Source organism: Mya arenaria, chromosome 14 (genome assembly GCF_026914265.1).
Source record: "Mya arenaria isolate MELC-2E11 chromosome 14, ASM2691426v1".
Classification (NCBI taxonomy): Eukaryota; Metazoa; Mollusca; class Bivalvia; order Myida; family Myidae; genus Mya; species Mya arenaria.
In genome coordinates this window covers 54,193,609-54,220,438 of record NC_069135.1, presented here as the reverse complement: position 1 = coordinate 54,220,438, position 26,830 = coordinate 54,193,609, and the positions used below count along the sequence as shown (strand labels likewise).

At 35.7% G+C, this 26,830-nt stretch overlaps 1 protein-coding gene across 1 annotated transcript in view; it reads left to right on the top strand.

The window, feature by feature from the left end:
* The window catches only part of LOC128216255 (dual serine/threonine and tyrosine protein kinase-like), a 45,437-nt gene that overhangs the window by 11,810 nt on the left and 6,797 nt on the right, over positions 1–26,830 (top strand). Inside the window, exons 3-13 of the mRNA XM_052922825.1 lie at positions 3,911–3,996; positions 9,355–9,438; positions 10,137–10,163; positions 16,672–16,769; positions 19,096–19,304; positions 19,960–20,116; positions 21,526–21,678; positions 22,716–22,806; positions 24,887–24,965; positions 25,712–25,882; positions 26,449–26,567. Coding sequence (XP_052778785.1) covers positions 3,911–3,996; positions 9,355–9,438; positions 10,137–10,163; positions 16,672–16,769; positions 19,096–19,304; positions 19,960–20,116; positions 21,526–21,678; positions 22,716–22,806; positions 24,887–24,965; positions 25,712–25,882; positions 26,449–26,567 — 1,274 coding nt within the window. The remainder of the gene's footprint in view (positions 1–3,910; positions 3,997–9,354; positions 9,439–10,136; positions 10,164–16,671; positions 16,770–19,095; positions 19,305–19,959; positions 20,117–21,525; positions 21,679–22,715; positions 22,807–24,886; positions 24,966–25,711; positions 25,883–26,448; positions 26,568–26,830) is intronic.

The window sequence follows — 26,830 nt, the reverse complement described above, 5'->3', positions numbered from 1 at the left end:
TTCGCTCACTAGTCTTCTTCTCATTGTCATGTATATATGTCCAAAGTTTTTTCAAATCATTTTCAAAACTCCCCACCTTCGTTTGTAAAGTTTCCAAAGTTTGGGTCTGACTTTCCATTCTCCCATCTAGTTGTGTCAATTTAGAATTTATGCCACTTAAACATTGCATGATGTCTGCGTTGGTGGGTTCTTTGTTTACATCCGCCATGTTTGAAGATTCAAAATTCGTCACGGTATTCGATGACTCCTCATCACTCTCCAAGAAAAGATTCGTCAAAAATCCACTGTTCTCCAGATAATCTCTGTCACTAGCATATATATATAAAAGAATTTGTTTGACTTAGAACTTTACTTAAACATGTATTTATCCCCTCCGGTGTTTTACTCCATGTTTCCCACTTTTCCTCAGGTTCATTGTTTACACTATCGTCGCTTGCTTTTCTACGTTTATTTCCACGTCTTCCCATGAATTAACACTATTTTTCGGAAAAGAGCGTCACTAATACTATAATTATGCCCCCCTTCGAAGAAGAGGGGTATATTGCTTTGCACAGGTATGTCGGTATGTCGGTCGGTCGGTCGGTCCGTCGGTAGACCAAAGCTTGTCCGAGTGATAACTCAACAATTCCTGGACGTATGGTCATCAAACTTTACATGAAGGTTGGGCCTGACCAGTAGATGACCCCTATTGATTTTGGGGGTCATCGGGTCAAAGGTCAAGGTCACAGTGACCTTTAATGGTAAAATAATTTTAAAGCTTGTCCGAGTGATAACTCAACAATGCCTGCACCCATGGCCCTCAAACTAGACATGGAGGTTGGGCCTGTCCAGTAGATGACCCCTATTGTTTTTGGGGGTCATCAGGCCAAAGGTCAAGGTCACAGTGACCTTGAATGGTAAAAGGTTGTCCGAGTGATAACGTGACAATGCCTGCACCCATGGCCCTCAAACTTGACTTGGAGGTTGGGCCTGACCAGTAGCTGACCCCTATTGTTTTTTGGGCTCAATGGGTCAAAGGTCACAGTGACCTTGAATGGTAAAAAGTTGTTCGAGTGATTACTCAACAATGCCTGCACCCATGGCCCTCAAACTTGACTTGGAGGTTGGGCTTGACCAGTAGATGACCCCTATTGTTTTTGGGGGTCATTGGGCCAAAGGTCAAGGTCACAGTGACCTTGAATGGTAAAAGGTTGTCCGATTGATAACTCAACAATGCCTGCACCCATGGCCCTCAAACTTGACTTGGAGAATTGGCCTGACCAGGAGATGACCCCTATGGTTTTTGGGGGTCATCTGGCCAAAGGTCAAGGTCACAGTGACCTGGAATGGTAAAAGGTTGTCTGATTGATAACTCAACAATGCCTGCACCCATGGTCCTCAAACTTGACTTGGAGAATTGGCCTGACCAGGAGATGACCCCTATGGTTTTTGGGGGTCATCTGGCCAAAGGTCAAGGTCACAGTGACCTGGAATGGTAAAAGGTTGTCCGAGTGATAACTCGACAATGCCTGCACCCATGGCCCTCAAACTTGGCATGGAGGTTGGGCCTGACCAGTAGATGACCCCTATTGATTTTAGGGGTCAAAGGTCAAGGTCACAGTGACCTTGAAAGCAAACTCGACAATTCTTGGACCAAACTTGACATGAAGGTTGGGCCTGCCCAGTAGATGACCCCTATTGACTTAGGGGGTCATCAGGCCAAGGTCAATGTCACAGTAACCTTTAACGAAATTTTTTTTAACAAATCTTCCCCCACTGATATTTCAACAATGCCTGAACCTATGATCAATAAACTTGACATGGATGTTAAGCCTGACAAGTAGATCACCCTTATTGATTTTAGGATTCATAGAGCCAAAGGTCAAGGTCACAGTGATCTTGAATGGTAAAAGGTTGTCTGAGTGATAACTCAACAATGCCTGAACCCATGGCCTTGTAGATGACCCCTTATGATTTAAGGGGTCATCGGGTCAAAGGTCAAGGTCACAGTGACCTTGAACGAAAAGAACTTGTCTTGTGATAACTTGACAATGCCTGCACCCATGGCCCTCAAACTTGACATTTCGGTTTCTGGTAACCAGCTGATGATTCTGGATTTTGAGTTCATAGAGTCAAAGGTCATGACGGTCATAACACACTTTATCCTCACACTTTAATGGTCATAATCTTAAAACAGCAACAAATCAGCTGTCATTTCGGTCCATGCATATTTCATTCAATTGTCCATATAATCCTGACAACATGGCGCTCAGGGGGGGCATAATGTTTGACAAACATCTCTTGTTAACATATCTGTTACAAATTTATTTAAGTTTAGTCCAGTTTTCCAAAGAAAAAAACAAAATCTAGCCGAGCTCGAATTTTTGACTTCTTCACCTGATCACGTGACATTCAGAATCCACATCGTCCCATTAACCTTATTTAAATTATTTTTTTCAATATCAACACCAGGTTAATCTCATTTGAAAAAAAAGTATATTTTTTGCGCTGTTTTGAGACATTTTTTTTTCAAAATTAATAAATGTAAATAAATCTCATGGAATGAATGTTTTTGCTGATGTTTTAATTGTGTTTGTTTCATATTGTTTGAATCATTTACGCGTAAAAAAAATCTGAAAATAAAAGCCTTTTTTTAAAACACGTTTTCGAATTTTCGCTGAATAAAATCCCTGCCATTGCTATATTATAACCAAGTTCAATAACCAGAGGTTGATTACTAAATGCTGATATTCCAAGTACACGCTATTGATGCCTCAGCTGTCCGCATAGAATAAAACCAAACAAGATTAATACTGTTGGGTCTGTTAATGGTACCTGCTTTTACTTGCCCAATTCCGACCAGAGTCTGATCTGTGTCTGCTAAAATCACACAATGGCAAATGGTGTCCATTTTAAAATGTCGACAGCAGCCAATGGATGCAGACAGTAGACATGGAAAGTGTGCCCATGGAATCGATCGGCCTAAACTAGTATACACTTAACAATGCACTTCACAACCTTGGTAATAGGTTAACTTTGTTGTACAATCTTTACATTATTACAACATCAATATGGGAATGGAAACACTAAGGCGGAGCTAAAGCATTCAGTAACTAGCATGCAGAGGCGGAGCTAAAGCATTCAGTAACTAGCATGCAGAGGTGGAGCTAAAGCATTCAGTAACTAGCATGCAGAGGTGGAGCTAAAGCATTCAGTAACTAGCATGCAGATAAATTACAGTGCTATCAACAAAAATAATTTTATACTGCACGGTTGTGGTTGGAGCAACTTAAAATTACAAGTTAGTTACAGAAGTTGCTGACTAAACCTGAGGCCCCAGGCAATTTCTCGAAACTTCTTATTTCAATTAGCCGAAATACATACTGAAATTGAATTTTGATAAATGAAAAATGGTGTATGTAATTATCATAAAGATAATTTCTATCTAAAGTATAAAAACTCTTAAAGAAGTTAATATTATTCAATTTATTGAAAACCAAAAATAATGAGATTAGCTCAAACTTTTTGGTAATAGATTTGTAAAAGCAACAGCCTTATTGTACATCAATGTTCTCACATGCCAACACCTTCAGCTATAAGTATTATAATCAGGCCTCCAAAAAACCAACAATTTGCTGTCTGGACCGGTTTTGACCATGCAGGACCAATTTCAGTAACAGAAAATGTTTAAAAAATCAGTCAGAAATTTGTCCAAAACTGCTAAGTTAGGGAAAGTTGTACGATATTGGGTAATCGGTTAAAGAAGTACATATATAACAGATTAATTGATGCACAAAATCCCTAAAATTTACTTAAAAGTGAATCGATATGTAAACAACATTTAAAAGAAAAACGTATATACTAATCAAACTCGTGCTGAAAATGTTCATTGAAAATATAAATGAAATCGTAACATCTTTGTTTTTTCCAGGTACGTTGACCCGATGCCTTGAAAGCCTCGAAAGAGTCGAGCAGGAACACCCGGATAGCAACTCCACCACAGAGGCACTCAAACAGGTATGTTATCGCATCCGACGTATTTTACTCGTAATAGTTGAGGCACCCACAGCCTGCGATAATAAGACTATTCACAAGCACTTTAGTGCAAGTGTATTATTTCTTTCACATGGTCTGTGGATGATGTAACTGTTTTATGCCGTGGTGTCAATGACAACGTTCAATAAAAATTGTGGGTTAAATTTAATAGCATTGTAACTTATTCGCACAGTACTAGTTATTGAATGGTTGATTGGCCCATTCTAATATTGTTATCACTCTGATATGGGAAGTTATTGTTTGAACCAAAAACAAAGAGAACATTATCAAACAATAAGTACAACTAAAGTTTATGTAATTTGTTTAAACATTCTTAGCTTGTTGGTATTCAGAAGAAAACAGTCTAGTTATTGGTGATAGCATTCAAGGTGTCATCGAAATGGCTGGCAAATACATAATTACCTTCACCTTTGAAATAACACAAAGAATGTGAAGCCATTTAAGTTATTCACATGAAACTTAGACCGTACGTTGCAAGAAACAATATGCACATGGGTAGCAAGGGCTAAACTCTGGCTTAAGTAAAGTTTGAATTATTTCCCTTTATTGACTGAAAAAACAACACCAGTAGAGCAGGAGAACATTCTAGCCACAATTATGCTCGTATTAGGGAACTTAGCAATTCACATGAATTATTATTTTTTGTTGTCATTTTTCTGACTGTGAATTAAGTCCCTTTAAGGCTGCACTCTCACAGATTGAACGTTCGTTTTGACAACTTTTTTAGTTTTTGTCTTGGAACGAGACAATTTTTGCGTAAATCCATGGAACCCAGTTATATAAGACTGCTGACAAAAAAATCATATCGCATATAAGTTCATAAATTGATTTTTTATGCATTTTTCTTAAACCGTTACTATCGGTTTAAGCCATAAAACATTAATTTTCGAAAGGAAATATGCAAATATACGATCTGATTTTTTGACAGCAATCTTATATCATTGTTTTGCAGATAGTTACGCAAAAATTTGCTCTTTCCAAGACAAAAAAGAAAAAAGTTGTTTAAATGGTCAATCTGTGAGAGTGCAGCTTTAAGCCACTATTTTCTTTGTCCATCAGCATTGACCATGGTTGTGTTGACCGCTGTATAACCCAGCATTTGGACAAGGTCTGATCACCAGGCGTGATGACCACAGTAACAAATTAACCCAATATTTGGACAAGTTTCGTGCATTGCTTGTTATCATTTTAATCAAAGAGTTGTATATTATTGATATGATGCATAAAGTCTTAATACATATGAATGACAGAGGTGATTAGCCATATATCTAAAATTGCCTTGGAGGTTTTATTATAATTTTACCTGACCTGTCTATGTACTAAAGGTTACGGGGTTAGTAGGAGACCCGATATGGGATATACGGGGCAAAGGAAACCATATTGGGTGAGAGCAAAGCTTGAACCCGAATATGGTTTCCTGTGCCCAGAATATCCCATATCGGGTCACCTATTTAATAAGCTCCATAACATATATATCACACTGACAACCTGTAAACATTAAAACATGTTTCATTAATATTCATCAAAATATGCATCGGAATCGGAAAATAGACACCATTTTGGTACGATATAAATTTGGTGACCCAATATGGAAAAATCTGTTAACATGTGAAATGTTTCATTCATTCATTGGAATCGGAAAATCAATGATGCCATTTTGGTAAGATATGAATTTGGTGACCCAATATATGGAATCATATGGGGTCACCATGTGACCAGTCCTGGACCAATGGCGTTGCGTCATTTATGTTGGCGGCGTTATATATTTAAATCTATGCCCCATTTTTTATGATTATTAAATTTCATACAACAATATTATCATTATGGCATTTATTTCTTCCATACTGTTTTTTCTGTAATCAATTCAATTCTATTCAATGTACATACATTTCAAAATCTGTTCTTCTTTTCAAAAATCATGTTTGGTTTCTTTTAAAGCTGCACTCTCACAGATTTACCATTTTGACAACCTTTTTATGCCCCCTTTTGAAAAAAGTGGGGTATATTGTTTTGCACATGTCGGTCGGTCGGTCGGTCGGTCGGTCGGTCGGTCGGTCGGTCTGTCTGTCTGTCTGTCGGTCGGTCGGAATACCAAATGGTTTCCGATCAATAACTTGAGAACGCTTTGACCGAGGGACCTCATACTTGGTATGTGTATTGGTCATCACCAGCAGATGAACCCTATTGATTTTGAGGTCAGTGGGTCAAAGGTCAAGGTCAGTGTGACCTTTACATGAAAAACGGTTTCCGATCAATAACTTGAGAACGCTTTGACCCAGGAACCTCATACTTGGTAGGTGTATTGGTCATGACCAGCAGATGAACCCTATTGATTTTGAGTCAGTGGGTCAAAGGTCAAGGTCAGTGTGACCTTAACATGAAAAACGGTTTCCGATCAATAACTTGAGAACGCTTTGACCCAGGGACCTCATACTAGTAGGCTTATTGGTCATGACCAGCAGATGAACCCTATTGATTTTGAGGTCAGTGGGTCAAAGGTCAAGGTCAGTGTGACCTTTACATGAAAAACGGTTTCCGATCAATAACTTGAGAACGCTTTGACCCAGGAACCTCATACTTGGTAGGTGTATTGGTCATGACCAGCAGATGAACCCTATTGATTTTGAGGTCAAAGGTCAAGGTCAGTGTGACCTTAACATGAAAACGGTTTCCGATCAATAACTTGAGAACGCTTTGACCCAGGGACCTCATACTAGGTAGGCTTATTGGTCATGACCAGCAGATGAACCCTATTGATTTTGAGGTCAGTGGGTCAAAGGTCAAGGTCAGTGTGACTGTAAGCTGAAAAAAGGTTTTCTGATTGTCCATATTTATTTTCTTATATAGTAGACAGTAGAAATTTATATGTCACTAAATGCATGAGTTGAAGTATCAGTTTTCAGTGAACATCTAGTTTAATTATGCCCCCCTTCGAAGCAGAGGGGTTATATAATTGCTTTGCACATGTCGGTCGGTCTGTTGGAAGACCAAAGCTTGTCCGAGTGATAACTCAACAATTCCCGGACCTATGGTCATCAAACTTGACATGAAGATTAGGTATGACCAGTAGATGACCTGCCTCATATGCATCCAATGACAAATCAGCTGTCATTTCAGTCCATGCATATTTCATTCAATTGTCCAAATATTTCTGGCAACTTGGCGCTCAGGGGCATAATGTTTGACAAACATCTCTTGTTATTTTTTGGCGTGGAATGAGTCCATTTCCACGTAAATATCTGTAAACCAGTGATATATAAGACTGCTGACAAAATATCAGATGGCAGATTTACATATTTACGTCCGAAAATTATTATTTTATGGCTAAAAGTGTAACTAATGGTTTAAGAAAAATGCATAAAAACATCATTTTTTAACCTAATATGAGAATCTGCAATCTGATGTTTTGTCAGCAGTCTTATAACACTAGTTTTCTTGCACTTTCACATAAATTGGCTCATTCGAAAACAAAAAATAAAACAGTTGTCAAAACGTTTAATCTGTGAAAGTGCAACTTTAACAAATATCAGGAAATAACTATTATTGTTCTCTTTACTTATAAGCCCCTGTTGATATGAGCCAAAAAAAAAATGAAATTTAAATGGTAAAGAGAAATTAGCTTAAAGCTGCACTCTCACAGATATACCATTTTACAACTTTTTTTGTCTTGGAAAGAGCAAATTTTTGCGTAAATATCTGCAAACCAATGATATAAGATTGTTGACAAAAAGTCAGATTGTAGATTTTCATATTTCCGTTCGAAAATTAAAGTAAAAATGCATAAAACATCAATTTTTGAACTAAAATATAAAATCTGTGATCTACTTTTTTTCAGCAGTCTTATATAACTAGTTTCCATTAATTTTTGCTACAATTTGCTTGTTCCTAGACAAAAATTAAAAAAAAATGGCAAAACGTTCATTCTGTAAGAGTGCAGCTTTAATATGTCATAGTTTTGTTATTTTGTGAAATATTTATAAGTACTACACTTAAGCTAGTAATTAATTAGTTAAAACCATGATTAAGGAAACAAAACAATATGACCTTGTTGTTAAATGGGTTTTCCATTCATTATTCCACCACTTGAAAAAGTGCAAAATATTACCCTGCGCCCACTCCCCCCCCCCCCCATTTTTTTTTTTATGTTGATATTTGAGAATAAAAATAATAAAATACCGTCAAAATGCACCATTTGGATTGTTAAACATTTCTATGGGGAGTAATTACCCCCCCCCCACCCTCCTTGAAACATTTTAAGCCATATAAATTATGGTAATAGGGTTAAAATGGGTGTCAAAAGTTTGCACCCCTATTAGTTATGTCCCCTTTAACGCTGATTCCTGAACCCGCCCCTGGACATTAAGATTATAATCTCAACTTACAACCAGAACCTTACAACTAGAACACTGTTTTGGCCGTAGATGCTATTTAAAGCTGCACAGCTCTCTCAGATTGATCGTTTTGACAAAACAGTCAATCTGTGAGAGTGCAGCTTTAAAAGAAGGACTTTCATTGTTTATGATTGTCTTTTTTAAATATTCTTCTTTGGTTAAAGTTCAAGTACTTTCACATTTGTATCATTACCACTGTTCATGTCTTGAGAACTACTGGATTTTTTTTATTCAGGCCCAAAAAAATAAATTGTTTGTTTCTGATTTTAATATTAAGGCACTTTTCTGTAAGATTGTGTTTCCTGATGTATCTTTTAAAAATTGCAGTAAACTTGTGAAACGGCTCCCTGTTCTTTTAATGTCTTTAATGTGACTCGCTCATGGTTTTTAAAATGTTCTTTCTTTTTACAAAATAAAGTGTGGCAAATCACAAAGAGTGCTAAAAAAAAATACCAAAAATTGAACCTTTCAGCAAATGTTGATATTTGCTCGAATATCGTCTTTGAAGACCATAATTTTCATTAGCGTATATAACGCCATTGAAATTTAATTACGGCTGTGGTGTTGAGTGATTGGTTGATTGACATTATCACGTGATGTTATCAATGTATTCTTAACAGTTTTACATATCCACCACTTTTGTAAAATTCTGGTGGCTGTGTGGACTAGCAGGCTGTTTTCTAATTATTTCTTGACTTTACTGGCGTTGGTTCAAACCCCACTAAAACCAAAATATTTTTTCTGCAATTTCAATACCGTAGAGTAAGATAATGATTAAATAAGTGTTTTCAGATGCATTACCGGAAAAACTAATTATTGGTCCAAAAACATGAACGAGTCACTTGAATATGATTATCCAACATTGTAAATATCATTTGTATTTTTACATAACCTTCTTTGCATGGAGCATGAATGTAATCAATTTCAGATACTCAATGCTGCGTACCAAGTTGAGATAACAGTCCGATCAAGTTCTACTTTCATCCATTTACTCCTCCAAAGAATGAAGCAGGTAATACCATGTGACCTGGTCATGTGATCAAGTCATGTGACTGGGCAGCCTGGTGATGTTGTTTTGCAGTCAGGGAATGCCTGTTGTGCTTTAACTTATCAATAAGCATGTGCAATAATGAACGCACAATAATAAAAGTTTTATAGAAATAATGTATTTTCATTTAATCAAGAATCATATATGACATTAATTAGCTGTAGACTAACACTGAATGCATAAAATTCTGTATTTTTCTACATAGACGTACATTCCCTAATAGATGTTCAGGGGGACTGTTTTTTGGTATTATCAAACAACATAATAAGAAAAGTTTTCATGATTAAAAACCTTGTTTTAGCTCATTTGGCTGTTAGATGATATATCAGTCGGTCATTTTGTTGACATTTAATTTATACGCTTGTGTACAACTCTTAGGTTAAATAACACCAATTTTAAGTTACACAACACCAATTTTGGAGAATTTTTTTTAATCACGTTCATAAAAATGACATTGCAGGGTGCGTTTATTTTGAAAAATATGGTATATGTATTAGATATCTGAGATTCATAAGAAAAAAATCATGTAGGTCTGCTAGATTTGAGCATATTCAAATATATATAATTATGAGCTTTGGTATTTGATATTAATTGAGCTAAAATGTACGTCACTTTGAAATGGAAATAATATGATTGAAACTGTATCAATGGTAAATGTGCAGGCTACTCGATATGGATGGATATATAAGGTGATTGAATGTGCATCGAATGATCAAAGCTTTGGACAATCTTGGCTATGTACAGCTTAAAGCCTGCTTAAAACAGCCAAAAACGACCTCAAACTTAATGAGACAAAATCGTTATTCTTTTCTGTCCAGGCATGCATCCCAACTTTTAACAGTCTTTAAACTATCTGCAATCGACTTCCACTTTCTACTTAGTTCCAAGTGAGGGCATGGAGGGGTAAAAAATTTGGTACCGGGTCCCTGATCATCAACTGCCCATGGTTACCTGGATATGGGCTATTAATTATATACATACATTCAGCAGAATAATCATGTCATATAACAAAAACCATGTTGTCTGAAACAAAAATGGTTCGGATGTCTTTTTATCTTGTGTCATTTCTGTTCATATGAGCTCTGTCTTTGTGACAGAGTGGTGGTGGTTATGTCATCTATGAAAAAGTACATGGATTAAAGAAATAGCTTTATAATTTCAACAAGCAGCAGGTGAAATAGCTAACGTTACAGACCCAAAATCACAAATCATTTAGATGGTATTGCTGTATTTGTTGGGTTCCGGGTACTCATATTATTCCCAGGTGACCCCTCAAAAATGTACCCAGCTGGCGGGTTTACCTACCAAAATATACCCCTGCCGGCAGGTTCCCACCAAAATGTACCCTAGCCAGCGGGTTCCCGTCAAAACGTACCCCTGCCTGTGGGTACAGGTAACCCATCCATGCCTTACAACTTGGACAATCATTCTTTCACAAAACATTCATTTCATTTTATGTAAGTCATCATTAACCCAGAAAGGTTCTTATTAAGTACACTAATTTCAACAGTACCGAGAAGTTGAGTTGGTGTATTTTGAAAGAAACAAACTTGTATCAACCTTTATGTTTAAATTGTGTCTATATATTTGTTTTGTATTTTTAACAATTTTGTTCATTATTAAAGAAAAATGAAATTCCCAAATTGAGTCAAAAATTGATTCCCAATCAGAAAGTGAGACCCAAAATGGTGGAAAAAGTACTAGGCGTAAAACAGGCAATCATGGCGCTTTAAATCTTGCCAGGATTAAGACCTTCTTCTTCTTGTCTTGATTTAGAGTATTGAGACTCTTAATTGCAAATTTTAATGACTTATAAAATTGTTACTTGAAGGGCAATAATTGTAAAAATTGCTGCATATTTTTAAAATAACATTTTGTTAATATAATAATACACCCTTTTTGTTAAGAACTATTATATATAAGATACAGTTAACATTTTGAAATTTACTTTCCTGAGTCTCATCCTCAAACTGAGACTTAAAACATTTATGAACTGAGACTCAAAATGTTAATGAACTGAGACTCAAAATGTGAAAGAACTGAGACTCAAAATGATCATAAACTGAGACTTAAAACATTTATGAACTGAGACTCAAAATGTTAATGAACTGAGACTCAAAATATGAAAGAACTGAGACTCAAAATGTAAATGAACTGAGACCTATTACCTATGTGAATGAACTGAGACTCAAAATATGAATGAACTGAGACTCAAACTGTGTATGAACTGAGACTCAAAATTATTGAACAGAGACTCAAAATGTTATTGAACAGAGACTTAAAATGATATTGAACAGAGACTCAAAATGTGAATGAATATGGGCTCAGTGTATACCTACTATGATTCATGAACAAACAGCTTCCACAGTTATTATATACTGTGTATGATGTTTGTATGCTTTGCTTGGGATTACAACTTCGGAAAACAATTGTTACTCATCATTTATTTTTCAAAGCTTCAAGTAAATGTGGAAGAATATTTCTAAATTAACCTGCATTCGGAACACCTCGGCCATTTTCTATCCAAAACAAGCTTATTATTAAAAAAATGCAGGTACATCAGTAGAAGAAGTTTATAAAATTTTAAATAATAGTATTCATTCTGTGTATAGTGTATTTTGTATGACTCAGTTTGAATCAATCGCAAGCTATTATTGTATTATTGTATAAATAAGGAAGAGTCTCAAGAGTAAAGTCATTATGTTTAACTTCTAAATTGAAATTTCTATGTGGTTTGACTTGGAGCGTATGCTGTTTTACTTGGACCTTAGTAAAATGTAAAGAAGTCAAAATACTTCTGAGGTTGTTGTTCATAGAAAATGGCCGAGGTAATCCAAATATATTAACCTGCTTTGCTCCATCAGATGATAATCACAGCCTATAGGCTTGAATTAGAAATGGAAAACACTTGCAGACAGTCAATACGACGTAAAATGAGGAAGGTAATCAGTTTGAAAGATATGGTGTACTCTTTGGGACAAGTCTTTTAACAGTGAGTTTAGCGAGGTCTAAGCGTTTCCTCCCAATACTCCACAACGCAGTCTGTGTATACCAGGTGATACATTTCGTCATAAATGTTTTCTTCCAAGGCAATATTTTGCTTTAAATAAAGATAACTTCACCATTTTAAATCATACAATGCACAGTCTACGCCACTCACAGAGCACTGACTTTGGTCCTTTACCAAAGTTTGATTGAGCGTTAAGTTTTTCCTAAACGAACCTTTGCACAAAACCACTGCCTGATGGATCACTGTCAAAACATTAATCTGGAAACAGGTTTGTCGAAGTGTTTGAGGAAACTAATCACCTCATCAAACTCTGGTAATAAGCCAATGGCGGGGCTCTTTAAGTGGCATTGTCTGCCCTTCATTTCATATTAAATGATGAAGATAAAGGGAAGCTTATTTTGTCTTTATATGCACCAGTCAATTTTAACCCCCCCCCCCCCCAGGTCCGGGGAATAGCGGGGACTTAGTCTTCGGGGCAAGCCAAGCCTGTGTAAACAGGGGACGAACTGCTGGTAAAATCCCTGCCTAATGCCCCGTACCCCAGGGACTCTAGGTAAGGACCATTCCCTGCTACAAAACCACCACATTCACCCGACACTGCAGGACCACCTGAAAGGTAAAAACACAGCCCATTTCCCCCGCTATCCACGGTATACCCCCGGACCTGGGGGGAGGGGCATGGTGACAATTGACTGGTGCATTATTCAAACCAAAGTATTACCTTGCGACGTTTATGACGTAATTTATCACGTGGTATACACACACTGACAACACTATACCTCACTAATGTGAGAGATTAATAATTGTATTAATTTTTTAGCACTATTTATATCAATGTACATTATAAACTTTGCGGAGACTAAAATACAAGTCCTAATGGTACACCATAAATATTGAAGCCGATGGGCATGTTTAAAAATACTGCGCTGTGCATTTGCTGCGGCGCCTTCTTGGAACGTTTACAAATATTTACAGAGCCTTGCGTTTTCTTAGAAGAAAATAATATAATCTGGTTATATGTATGCACTTGATGCATTTTTTCTGCTTAAAGGGGCACATAATAGGGTGTTTAAAAAAAAAAAAACTTTAAAATTAATGTATTATCATGTTGAACTCATTGGTCTTACATAAAAGATCAAATTAAAAAAAAAACGCACATCATTTAGGTACATATAAAAAAATATGAACCATTTTTTATTTTTGTTTATATTTATTCAGCTATGTGGCCACAAATTCCACAGTTGAAAAAAACACCAAAATATATTACTAGTATTTTTTATCTGTAACTAATAAATCATATGCATGTTTTTGATGTCAGATCATTAAAGTCAATGAGTTAAACATGATAATGCATTAATTTAAAAATTAAAAAAAAATTGGGGGGGGGGGGGCATCAACCTTTAATTTGTGCACCTTTAAAAATAAATTACTATATGGTAATTAAATTTACAATGTACAGAGAGTGCATACACTTATAAATCATCTTTTAAATGTTATGGAAATATATGCATGACTTTCTGTGTACCAATTCATAGTAAATAATAATTGTTTATAAAAACAAACCCTTAAGCATTACATTTTCTTGAAAAAAACAATAACATAGGCCCAATAATTTATTGTTCAGAAATTTGTTAAAGTTAACAATGGTTAACAATGTGATAAATGATATAGTCCTTATTTTTTTAATGTGAAATATTTTATGATGTGTTCATATATATATAATTAAAACAAATACGGTTTAACAATTGTCTCAAATCTTGTTAATCTTCCTGCGGATCATAAATGTATCTGTGAATTTTCCAGATTTATACAGATTTGAAAGTTAACAAGGATGACATTAAAGCTAGACACCAGATTGTCCGAAAATCGGCAAATGCCGTATTTCCTCAAATCAAGCCTAGAATTGTCAATGCCAGCTAGAAGGGGTCAATGAAATGTCACTTTTTAAATTACATGGTTAAAATAAAAAAAAGCAAAAATCTTATGTTAAAAATTGCTGTCTCATCTGTGTTTTCCCATTTAAAAAAGCGTATACTGGTTTTCAAGTTTAATTTATATCTGTTTATGAGTACAGATAAATATACTGATGCTATTTTTAAACTTACTGGGATTTACATGGTAGACAACCATAGTAAATTTCGAATTGAATTTTGTTTATGCTCAAAAACTGCGAAAGATCCATGAATGTTTGTGTTTTAAGTAGGGATGCAAACGAATATTCGAATATTCGAATATTCGATCGATCGTTTGGTATTCGAATGTAAAACTCGGTATTCGAATATTCGATGTTTTTTGTTTGATATCTTTTTAAACTTTTTCACTACAACTGTCTTGTATATATTCGCTTGTATTGTTTTTACAACGATTGGTCCCTAATGCCAGAGGCGTGAACGTGATGACACTATACACGCGTCATAATTATGCTAGTTTAATAGGGACAATTCGTCGGGACTACAAACAGTACCCGTAATTTTACGAAAATTGGCTATTAGACAAGTGACATCAAACAAATTTCAATTATTTTCGGTAAATTTTAATGACCATGCCAACAAAGGATTAACGGTATCAGCCACCAAAGTGGTGTCACGGCTGCCAATTAAGCTTTGCAATATTGCTGAAAACGCCGTAATGATATGAATGACATGTGTTAGTTATTTGATCTTAACTATTTTCCATGTTTCATTATAACGTCCGTGCTTTGAAATGTAACTGTAGGACATTGTTGTACAATAGATGAGTAAAATATTCAGGGTTATTTTCGTTTTATTGTTTAACTTATTCCCGTGTATGTTTGTTTTTTCCATGTATATTATTAGTTCAGTAGAGATCAATCCCAGAACGAGGCTGCGCGACCATCCGTTGGTGAATCACGACATTCAACCGGGAATTTACGATCATGGCCTTGTTTACAAATACGAATACTGTGGAACTTAAATTATTTTGGGTTTTTGTTTGTTCAAAATCTATTGTTTTTCGTTCGATTTATTTTCTGTAAATGGGGATTTTCAGGTTCCGTCGCGTGAACCGGTTATTACAAAGGCACGGCTATAGTTGTAGCGAAAAATAACAGTAGTTTACGACATTTTTTAAATATTTATTTTGGTTATCGAATATTCGAATATTCGATCGAAAGAATAACCGAATATTCGAATATCAATTTTGCCATTCGTTTGCATCCCTAGTTTTAAGTGATGGCTGCTGATACATCAGAAAGTAAGATTCAATGCGTTGTACACAACGATGTCAATTTTAAGTTTTTGACAATTTTCTTTTTTATCTTGCAATAAATTTATTGTATCATCTGGTGTATTTTAATTAATAGCCCCTTTAACATAATTGTTAACTTTGACAAAGTTCTGAACAATAAATGGGTCCATCGTTTGTTTCCCCGATATTAAAACATAGGCTTCTTGTTTTGGAGATTATTTATTTATATATAAGAATTACTACTGTAACTAAATATATATCTCTTGTTTCTTATATATCATATGAGGTTCTATGTTTTCAATTGATATTATACGTGTACTTTCAAAACTTGCTTAACAATTGTCTATTACATAATCATTTCTTCACTCGAGGTTCATATAAAAAATATTCATTTTAAGGTTAATTTTAAATAAATTGATACATATTTATTATGAACATATTGGCTACTGAGTTTGTTTCTTTAGTTTTTCATATTAATATGAGAAGCATGATTGTAAGGAATAGAAATTTGATATGGAATTTATTTTTTTTGAATCATGGCTAAACTTATAATATAGAGAACACAATGATAAAATTATATTTTACATCATAGATTTTAATTAATGCGAGATGTTGTTAACTGATTGTTAGTATAATTAATGTGTTTGAGGTATAAAAGAAAGATGTTGTTAACAGTTTATTAGTCTAATTCATGTGTTTCAGGAATGATAAAAACTAAAAAATGTCCATGAGAACAGTTTGTTAGTATAATCTAGTGTTTTGAAGCACACTAAAAATGTAAAGATTTCCATATGATTGTTTGTAAAAGGTGTGTGTTTCAGATATAATTAAAACTAAACGATTTTCATGTTAACAGTTTATAAGTATAATTCATGTGTTTGAAGTATAATAAGAAAAAAAACAACATGTTAGCTGAGTGTGTTAGTGTTTTAGTCATGTGTTTGATGTATGAACACAAAATTATTTTCACTTTCCATCAGATCGTCCAGGGTATGCCGTGGAGCCAGAGTCCCCGTATTGATGATGATTGGAAGAAAAAAGTTGCTGCCGAGATGTTGGCCAGTCTAAGTGCTACCAGGTATGTCTATGAGGCTATGGTTATAATAAATATTATGCCCCCCTTCGAAGAAGAGGTTTTTTTTTGCTTTGCACATGTCAGTCAGTCAGACGGTCCGTCGGTAGACCAAGGCTTGTCCGAGTGATAACTCGATAATTCCTGGACGTATGTCATCAAACTTGACATGAAGGTTGGGCCTGACCAGTAGGCGACCCTTTTTTATTTTAGGGTTCATCGGTTGAAAGGTCACCTTTGAAAGTAAAAGTTTGTCAAAGCTTGTCCAAGTAATAACTCAACAATGCCTAGACCTATGGTCATCTAACTTGACATGAAAACTGAACCTGACCAGGAAATGACCTCTAATTATTTTAGGGATCATCAAGTCAAAGGTCAAGGTCAAGGTGACCATGAATGCTAAAAGGTTGTCCGATTGAAAACTTGACAATGCCTGCACCCATGGCCCTCAAACTTGACTTGGAGGTTGGGCCCAACCAGTAGTTGACTCCTGTTGATTTTAGGGGTCATCTGGTCAAAGGTTACAGTGACCTTGGATGCAAACTCTACAATTCCTGGAACTATGGTCATCAATCTTGACATGAACGTTGGGCCTGACTAGTAGATGACCGCTATTGATTTGAGGGGTCTTCCGGCCAAAGGTCAAGGTCATAGAGACCTTTAATGGTAAAAGGATTTTAAAGCTTTCCCAAGTGATAACTCAACAATGCCTAGACCTATGTTCATCAAACATGACATGGAGGTTGGGTCTTACCAGTAGAGTCATCAGGTCAAAGGTTTAGGTCCTAGTGACCTTGAAGCAAAAAGCGTGTCTTTGTGATAAGCTGACATTGCCTCAGTCCATGGCCCACGAACTTGACATTTAGGTTTGGAGCCACCAGTAGATGACCCCTATTGATTTTGAGGTCATAGAGTTAAAGGTCAAGGTCACAAACTCATTTGTCATTAAAATTTATGCCATATCTACTTATTCCCTGCTGCTAGGAGGATACATGTTTATCTGCAAAGATCAGTCATTATCTGAGGAAAACTGTACCTACTAGTGTTTACACCAAGAGGTTGGCCAGTGTTTAAGTGCAACAAGGTTTGATTAATACAATGAAAAATACAGGGACTCACCTAATTAATAGTCAACAATTCAAAAATAAACCCTGTTTAGGGTCACAAGGCAAAGGCCTAACTTACTAACATCACATATATAACACAGACACTAACACCAAAAAAAACCTAACCCTACATAAAAAATAAAAAAAACTACAAACAAACCCCACCCTTATCAAAACTGCTTTACCGTTAAATGAAGACATGGAGACATGATAGTAATTATAATATAATGATCCCGTAGAGCTAGAGTGGATTGACAATGACCGGAAGAAAAAGGTTGCCAACGAGGGGTTGGCCTGGGTCTTGGCTCAACCAGGTTAAAAGCCACAGACCTTTTATAATAAAGTTGATAACAATTATTATAAAAGTTTTATTATAATTATGCTTTCCAGTGATTTTTAGAGATTTATCAGTGAAATAAAATTGATATTTCATTGTTTCAAACATTGAAAATATCAATTTGATATTTTTCACTATTTTGAAATTTTAGCCCATGACTCAATTTACAAAGTGACTTTACTTGCACATACAAATAGGCGGGTTTTTCTAAAAAGTGTTATTAAATTCAAAGATCGCTAGCCTATTTTCCCCATGAAATATTCTGTAAAAGCAGAAAAAAGCATGGGTTCTGAAAATGTAGGAATACATGAAAATTAAGAAGTTTAATATTTCTGCTAAGTAGCCTTTTAACCTGAACCTTGTGGCTGAGAGGCCTACAGACAGAGAGACAGACAGATAGGCGCGTTTCTGTCCAAGCATTTTACAGTCTGAGGATTGAATGGGAAAATCTTTTCTTTTGTATTGAAAAAGGAAATAAATAGTAAGTAGGCAAGTATTACATTGTAAGAGATGATGATGTCATTCCTAAGGCATAGCAAAATGAAATTATTTTTTCTGTTTTCCTGACCTATTCTAAGTTTTTATGTCCAACTATAACATTTAAAAAAAAAATCTCCTGAAATCTTTTGGTAGATTCTTGATTTGGAAAGATGTTTTAGGTAGATTCTTCCTTCAAATTGTAGATAAATGTATTTAAAGCTGCACTCTCACAGATTGAACATAATTTGACAACTTTTTTTTGTCTTTTAATGAGCCAATTTTTGCGTAAATCCATGGAAACCAGTTATATAACACTGCTGATAAAAAATTAGATCGCAGATTTAATATTTAAGTTAAAAAATGGATGTTTTATGCATTTTTCTTAAACCGTTAAAAATTACATTTTCAGATTAGCAAAGAGCATATCATCCCAGATCAAAGATCGTCTCAACAAATCCCACGATGCCTTTCTGACAGCACTCAAGCAACTGGAAATGAAGCACTCGGGACGACTTACTAAGATCGAAGAGGAGCGGTTGAAACTACGGAAAGTGCATGCACCGAGAGTTGCCAAGGTTGCGCTGGAAAGCACCTCACTAAAAGATGTCATACTTTATGGTAAGGCTACGATCGATTATAAGCGTATTTGGTGTTTTTCTGCCAACTCACTAAAATACCCACTTATAATCGTTTATTAGGCCTCATTTTTATTTATTTATTTATTTTTTATTATTATGAGTTTATTCTTAACAATTTATTTATTAAAATTAATGTGGTCGCAGAGTTATTATTTTAAGTCCATTTATTTCACAGGCCTTGATTTCTCGAAAGTTCTTAAGTTTTAGAGACATAAGTAGCTTTATATGTCGATTAGCAAAATTCATACTTACACCTGATTTTGATAAATAAAACTTTAAAACTTAGTTTTTCATGAAAATCAGACAGATACCTTCAATATACACTCAAAACACTTCTAAAAAAGGAAATATTTCACAAATTATTGAAGAACAAAAAGAGTGAGCTAAGATTAATCAAGATAATACAGACTTAAGAAGTTTCAAGAAATCAGATGCAGTTTCTTAAAACTTCATTGTCCTTTTAAGCTACCAGAAACTTAACAAGTTTTAACATTCACAGAGCTGTAAAGAATGAATAATAATTTAAAAATGTTCAGTCTTCCAAGAAAATTAGTCCTGCCTTTTTGTACTTTGTTTTGTTTTATCAAAAATTAACAAATCTATATCGTCATTGTTTCTGTCACAATTTCCTTCAGGTATGCCACAGATGGGACGTGAAATCGGCCGTGGTCAATATGGAGTTGTCTACTCTTGTGACTCATGGGCAAGTTACACCCCCTGTGCCATAAAGTCGGTTGTTCCCCCTGATGAAAAACACTGGAATGATCTTGCTCTCGAGTTCTTCTACACAAAGTAAGAAAGTTCTCTTTATTCATTATTAGCTCGTCCGCTCATTGGCCCATCTGTTCATAGACTCGTCCGTTTTTATGCCCCCACAAAGTGACGGCATATAGGGTTGCCCTTGTCCGTACGTACGTACGTACGTACGTACGTACGTACGTCCCGAAGATTGTTTCCGATCTAATTCTTGAAAACCGTTTGTCCAATCCTCACCAAACTTTAAACACATGTTTGTGACCATAATATCTTGATCAAGTTCGATAGTCATGGAAATCGCTTTAGTCATTTAGGAGTTACGGCCCTTTTTTGCCAAAAATTCCCGAAGATTGTTTCCGATCTAATTCTTGAAAACCGTTTGTCCAATCCTCACCAAACTTTAAACACATGTTTGTGACCATAATATCTTGATCAAGTTCGATAGTCATGGAAATCGTTTTAGTCATTTAGGAGTTACGGCCCTTTTTTGCCAAAAATACTTCAAAAATATATGTTTCCAATCTAATTCTTGAAAAGTATGTGTCCAATCCTCACCAAACTTTACATACATGATTGTGACCATAATATCTTGATCAAGTTCGATAGCCATGGAAATCGCTTTTGTCATTTAGGAGTTACGGCCCTTTATTTGCAAAAAAAGACTTGAAAAATACGTCCCGAAGATTGTTTCCGATCTAATTCTTGAAAACTGTTTGTCCAATCCTCACCAAACTTTTAACACATGTTTGTGACCATAATATCTTGATCAAGTTCGATAGCCATGGAAATCGCTTTAATCATTTAGGAGTTAGGGCCCTCAGATTATCCTGAATAATCATTATGGCTTATTTTCTGTGACAAAAAATCGAAGTGGGGGCATCCGTGTCCTATGGACACATTTCTAGTTGTAGAATAATTTAGTTATTCCCCTATTAAGAAAAAACAACATTGGTATTTCATTCATTTGTTTGTGAAATAAGTAACCTTTCCCTTTCTTTCAAATAAACTATTAATATTCGTGAGGCATTAATTTTGAGTGCATGGTATACTCATCATGAACAAATGAAAAACAGACCTTACTGTCAGTGACATATATAAAGTAGAGATCGTACCAATTTGTTTAAGGAATAATCCTGACCATGACAGAGGTGTAAATTGTTATGTGGCTCTCTTCTCAACTCAAACAGCTACGGAAGAAGTACTCGAGCTGTATATGAGGCATCCTAGCTGATTTACATTCAATGAAAATTATGCTGATAATAATTATTATTGTTTTCAGACATAGATTTAGGAACATCCCTAATCATACATAAGTTGTAACGCGGTGTGACTCAATGATTTACAGAGCTTGACGAAGTTCCCAAGAGGTAAAGAGGCGTCCTAGCTCACTCATATTCTTTGAGATGAAAGTTGACAGTTAATTTATTGGTTTGAAATATTTTCAGGAATATCCCCGACCATGACAGAGTTGTTATGTTACGTGGCTCTGTGATCGACTACAGCTACGGAAGTGGTACTCCCGCTGTATTGCTCATCATGGATCGACTACAGAGAGATCTGTACTCGGCAATCAAACAAAATCTGGACTGGGTCTCAAGGTAAGCCTGAATAGACTGGTTTATTTAATTATTTCTACTAAAGTGGTACCCAAGCAGTTTTGCCTATCATGGATCTACTACAGAAAGATCTGTACTCGGTAATCAAACAAAATCTGGACTGGGTCTCAAGGTAAGCCTGGATAGACTGGTTTATTTAATTATTTCTACTAAAGTGGTACCCAAGCATTTTTGCCTATCATGGATCTACTAGAGAAAGATCTGTACTCGGTAATCAAACAAAATCTGGACTGGGTCTCAAGGTAAGCCTGGATAGACTGGTTTACTTAATTATTCCTAGTAAAGCAGTATCGAAGCAGTATTTGTCATCATGGATTGTTTACAGAGGGATCTGTACTCGGCTATCAAACAAAATCTTGACTGGGTCTCAATGTAAGACTGGATAGACTGGTTTACTTAATTATTCCTAGGAAAGCAGTATCGAAGCAGTTTTTCTCATCATGGATTGTTTACAGAGGGATCTGTACTTGGCAATCAACCAAATTCTGGACTAGGTCTCAATGTAAGACTGGATAGACTGGTTTATCTCATTATTCTTCAGAAAGTGGTATCCTAGCATTATTTACTCATTATGGATTGTCTACAGAGAACTGTATGCATATAATTTTTTTGCAAAATATAAAATCTTGACAGAGTTTCAAGGTAAAGCTGAATAGACTGGTTTATTTCATTATTCCTAAGAAAGCGGTATCTGTGCGATGTCAGAGATTAACTACAACTGGAGATTATGAACTCTGCAATCAACAGGATCCAGACTGTGCTTCAAAGTTAGACTGAATAGACTGGTTTGTTCTTCTTGATTAAAATAGCTTGAGTGAGAAGAAATTTAATGATAATTGAGTATCTTTGAAATGGGATTAGAAATATGATACCAGTCATTATTTGGTCCTCAAAAAATAATATGTTTTACGGAATAGCGTACAGTTATTGTAAACAATGGTGATGTTTTCAAATGTGATGATGTCAGCGAAAATGAGTTCTGTGGAGGTAATGATCATCAACAATTTTCCATATTTCAGATTACAGGTTTCTATCGATGTGGTCGAGGGGATACGGTTTCTTCATGGTCAGGGCCTTGTTCACAGAGATATTAAACTGAAAAATGTCCTAGTAAGTCAACCTTATATTGTTAACCAATTATGCAGCCAATTGTATAAAACCTGGATAAGTTATCCACAGGGGGACAATTGTACAAAAACCAGGATAAGTTATCCACAGAGGGCCAATGGTATAAAACCTGGATAAGTTAGCCATAGGAAGCCAATTGTATAAAAGTGGGATAAGTTAACCCCTGTTAATCAATTGTGTAAAACCTGGATAAGTTGGCCACAGGGTGTCAATTGTGTAAAACATGGATAAGTTGGCCTTAGGCGGGCCAATGGTATAAAACATGGATAAGTTGACCTGAGGCGGGCCAATGGTATAAAACATGGATAAGTTGACCTGAGGCGGGCCAATGGTATAAAACATGGATAAGTTGACCTGAGGCGGGCCAATGGTATAAAACATGGATAAGTTGACCTGAGGCGGGCCAATGGTTTAAAACATGGATAAGTTGACCTGAGGCGGGCCAATGGTATAAAACATGGATAAGTTGGCCTTAGGTGGGCCAATGGTATAAAACATGGATAAGTTGACCTGAGGCGGGCCAATGGTATAAAACATGGATAAGTTGGCCACAGGTGGGCCAATTGTATAGAACCGTTATCCCCTATTAACCAATTGTGTTAAACCAGGATAAGTAAACCACAGGTGGGGAATTGTATAACACCTGGATAAGTTATCCACAGAGGACTGATGGTATAACACCTGGATAAGTTATCTACAGGGGGTCAATTGTATAAAACCTGGATAAGTTATCTACAGGGAGTCAATTGTAAAAAAACCTGGATAAATTATCCACAGGGGGCCATTGGTATATAACCTGGATAAATTAGCAACAGGGGAGCCAATTGTACAAAAACCTGGATAACTTATCCACAGGGGGTCAATGGTATAAAAGCTGGATTAATTAGCAACAGGGAAGCCACTTGTACAAAAACCTGGATAACTTATCCACCGGGCCTCAATTGTATAAAACCTGGTTAAGTTAGCCACAGGGGGCAAATTGTACAAAAACATGGATACCTTATCCACAGGAAATTGTAAAAAACCTGGATAAATTATTCACAGGGTCCAATTGTATGTTATGGTAAAGCTGAATAGACTGGTTTATTTCATTATTCCTAAGAAAGCGGAATCTGTGCGATGTCAGAGATTAACTACAACTGGAGATTATGAACTCTGCAATCAACAGATCCAGACTGTGCTTCAAAGTTAGACTGAATAGACTGGTTTGTTCTTCTTGATTAAAATAGCTTGAGTGAGAAGAAATTTAATGATAATTGAGTATCTTTGAAATGGGATTAGAAATATGATACCAGTCATTATTTGGTCCTCAAAAAATAATATGTTTTACGGAATAGCGTACAGTTATTGTAAACAATGGTGATGTAATTATTCACAGGGGGCCAATTGTATGTAATGTGGATAGGTTTGCCACAGAGGGCCTATTGATTAAAACCTCTGTAACCTATCACAGAGGGCAACTGTATAAAACCTGATAACTTATCCAAAGTTAATCTTTTGGTAAGTTTGCACATCCAAGCAATTTAATTGGTCAAAAGTCATTATTGGATAAATATTGATCAATCTATAACCATTTGAACTAAATTTAACCAAACCAAAAAATGAACTGTTTTCATACAATTGGCTGGGTTATCTTTAACCCAATTTGCACATTTAAATTATATCAATAATTTTGTTAATTGTAATTATTGGATAACATTTTGCCAACCAATAAACATTTTGGACAACTTTAAATGTACCAAAGAATTTAACCAGTTTCATTCAATTGGCTGATGATGGATTAATCTGGTCTTAAGTAGAATTCAAACCAGTACCTATTTTATATTAGGCAAAAATATTTCTTTAACTTTATGGTTTTAGTTACCGTGATATACACCGTATTATATGACAAAGTTTTTCTGAATTCATAAACATCAATGGCATGTGTATAATGTTTAAGGTTATTGAAAATGTGTTAACATTGAGTCCATTGGTTTTGAGTTTTAAGAATAAAAAACTGTGTTAGACATTTAACGTTTGATTGTTTAGAAATTAAGCATGGAATAATTATAATTCTTTACAGTTGGATAAGGACAATCGTGGGAAAATCACAGATCTTGGTTTCTGTAAGCCAGAGGCAATGATGAGTGGGAGTATTGTGGGTGAGTATGTCTGCTATCTAGTTCTTTGTTAATAAAGTAATGGTATGTATCACCTACTTTTGACTTTATACAACTGGGGAGACAAGCGGATCTTGGTTTCAGCTAGGCAGGAGTATTTTAGTGGGAGTGGGAGTATCACTCAGTGGGAGTATTTAAGTGGGAGTATCAGTCAGTGGGAGTATTTTAGTGGGAGAGGAAGTATTCATCAATGGGAGTATTTTAGTGGGATTATCAGTCAGTGGGAGTATTTAAGTGGGAGTGGAAGTATTCATCAATGGGAGTATTTTAGTGGGAGTGGGAGTATTACTCAGTGCGAGTATATTAATGAGAGTATCAGTCAGTGGGAGTATTTAAGTGGGAGTGGGAGTTTTACTCAGTGGGAGTATTTTAGTGGGAGTATCACTCAGTGGGAGAATTTTAGTGGGAGTATTACTCAGTGGGAGTATCACTCAGTGGGAGTATTTTAGTGGGAGTATCACTCAGTGGGAGTATTTTAGTGGGAGTATCACTCAGTGGGAGTATTTTAGTGAGTGGGAGTATCAGTCAGTAGGAGTATTTTAGTGGGAGCAATATACACAGTTAATGTTTAAGCAGGGGTTTAGAATATTTATCTAACTAGCAGTCTTTCAATATTTGAGATATATATAATTGATATAATGCTTTCCATGATGAAATCTATTTAAATGAAATACATTCTTTCCTAAAACTACAAAAATGCAGTTCTGTAAAAAAGATTCTTTATTTAGGTACTCCAATCCATATGGCACCCGAGCTGTTTTCGGGAAGATATGACAGCAGTGTGGATGTTTATGCATTTGGAATTCTGTTTTGGTACATCTGCGCGGGAAGCGTCCGTCTGCCACAGAATTTCGAACAGTGCGCCAACAAGGAACAGCTTTGGAATTACGTAAAAAATGGTACATATGTGTGTGAATTATGTAAAGCTTTGAAAGATTATCATTAAAAACTATTTAGCTCTAACGAGTCTCCGGGAACACCCCCAAATATCAGTTCCATGTTCGTAAAAACCCTTAGATATTTGACAACCTTTCATCATTTTTTTACATTGTTGCCGCTTCATTGTCAAATAGCGATACCCTTGCCGATCTGTATGCATATCCATCACTCCTTTTCATCGCATAGCGCCATATCTAGAATATTTATATGTTAAAAACAAGTCTTGAAGGACCAAAAGTTCATGTACTTGGATTATATTATTAAGAGTGTGACAGTCAATTGCTGTTGATTAATATTTGCACAGTTTTCTCCAGGGTAACCAGTAATCTTGCCGTGGAAATAAGTATGTCATTGAGAAAATTGCATGTTTCATTAAAAATTGGGATGTTTGTGTATTAGTTTGAAAAAAATACTTTCTTTAAGACACCATTCAACCATAGAAGAGGAAATCCAATTCTACTACAAAGTTCTATGGCCAGCAAATTTTTTTTAAGGTTGGCCGTAACTTGATTGATTTCTTCTCCAGGTTTAAGGCCAGAGCACTTGCCCGTGTTCGACGATGAATGTTGGGACCTGATGTCGAATTCTTGGGAGTGTGAACCAGCCAAACGCCCGCTGCTCGGGGAAGTGCATGCTACACTCCAGGTTACACAATACCATTTTAATTTCTTTTGATTATAAACCAGGTTGTCTGAAAACTTTGGTTATACGGTTGTGGTATGTCCTTGGGCGGACAGAATTATGATCTGGCAGACAATTGGGATGACTTCAACTATTCGTTTTCTGGGCAGTAACTTGGTCATGCATAAGGGGATTTTAAAATAACTTGACACTAATGTTCACTATGACAAGATTATGTGTTGCTGCAAGACCAGCTTCTGTAGGTCAAAGTTCAAGGCCACATTTAA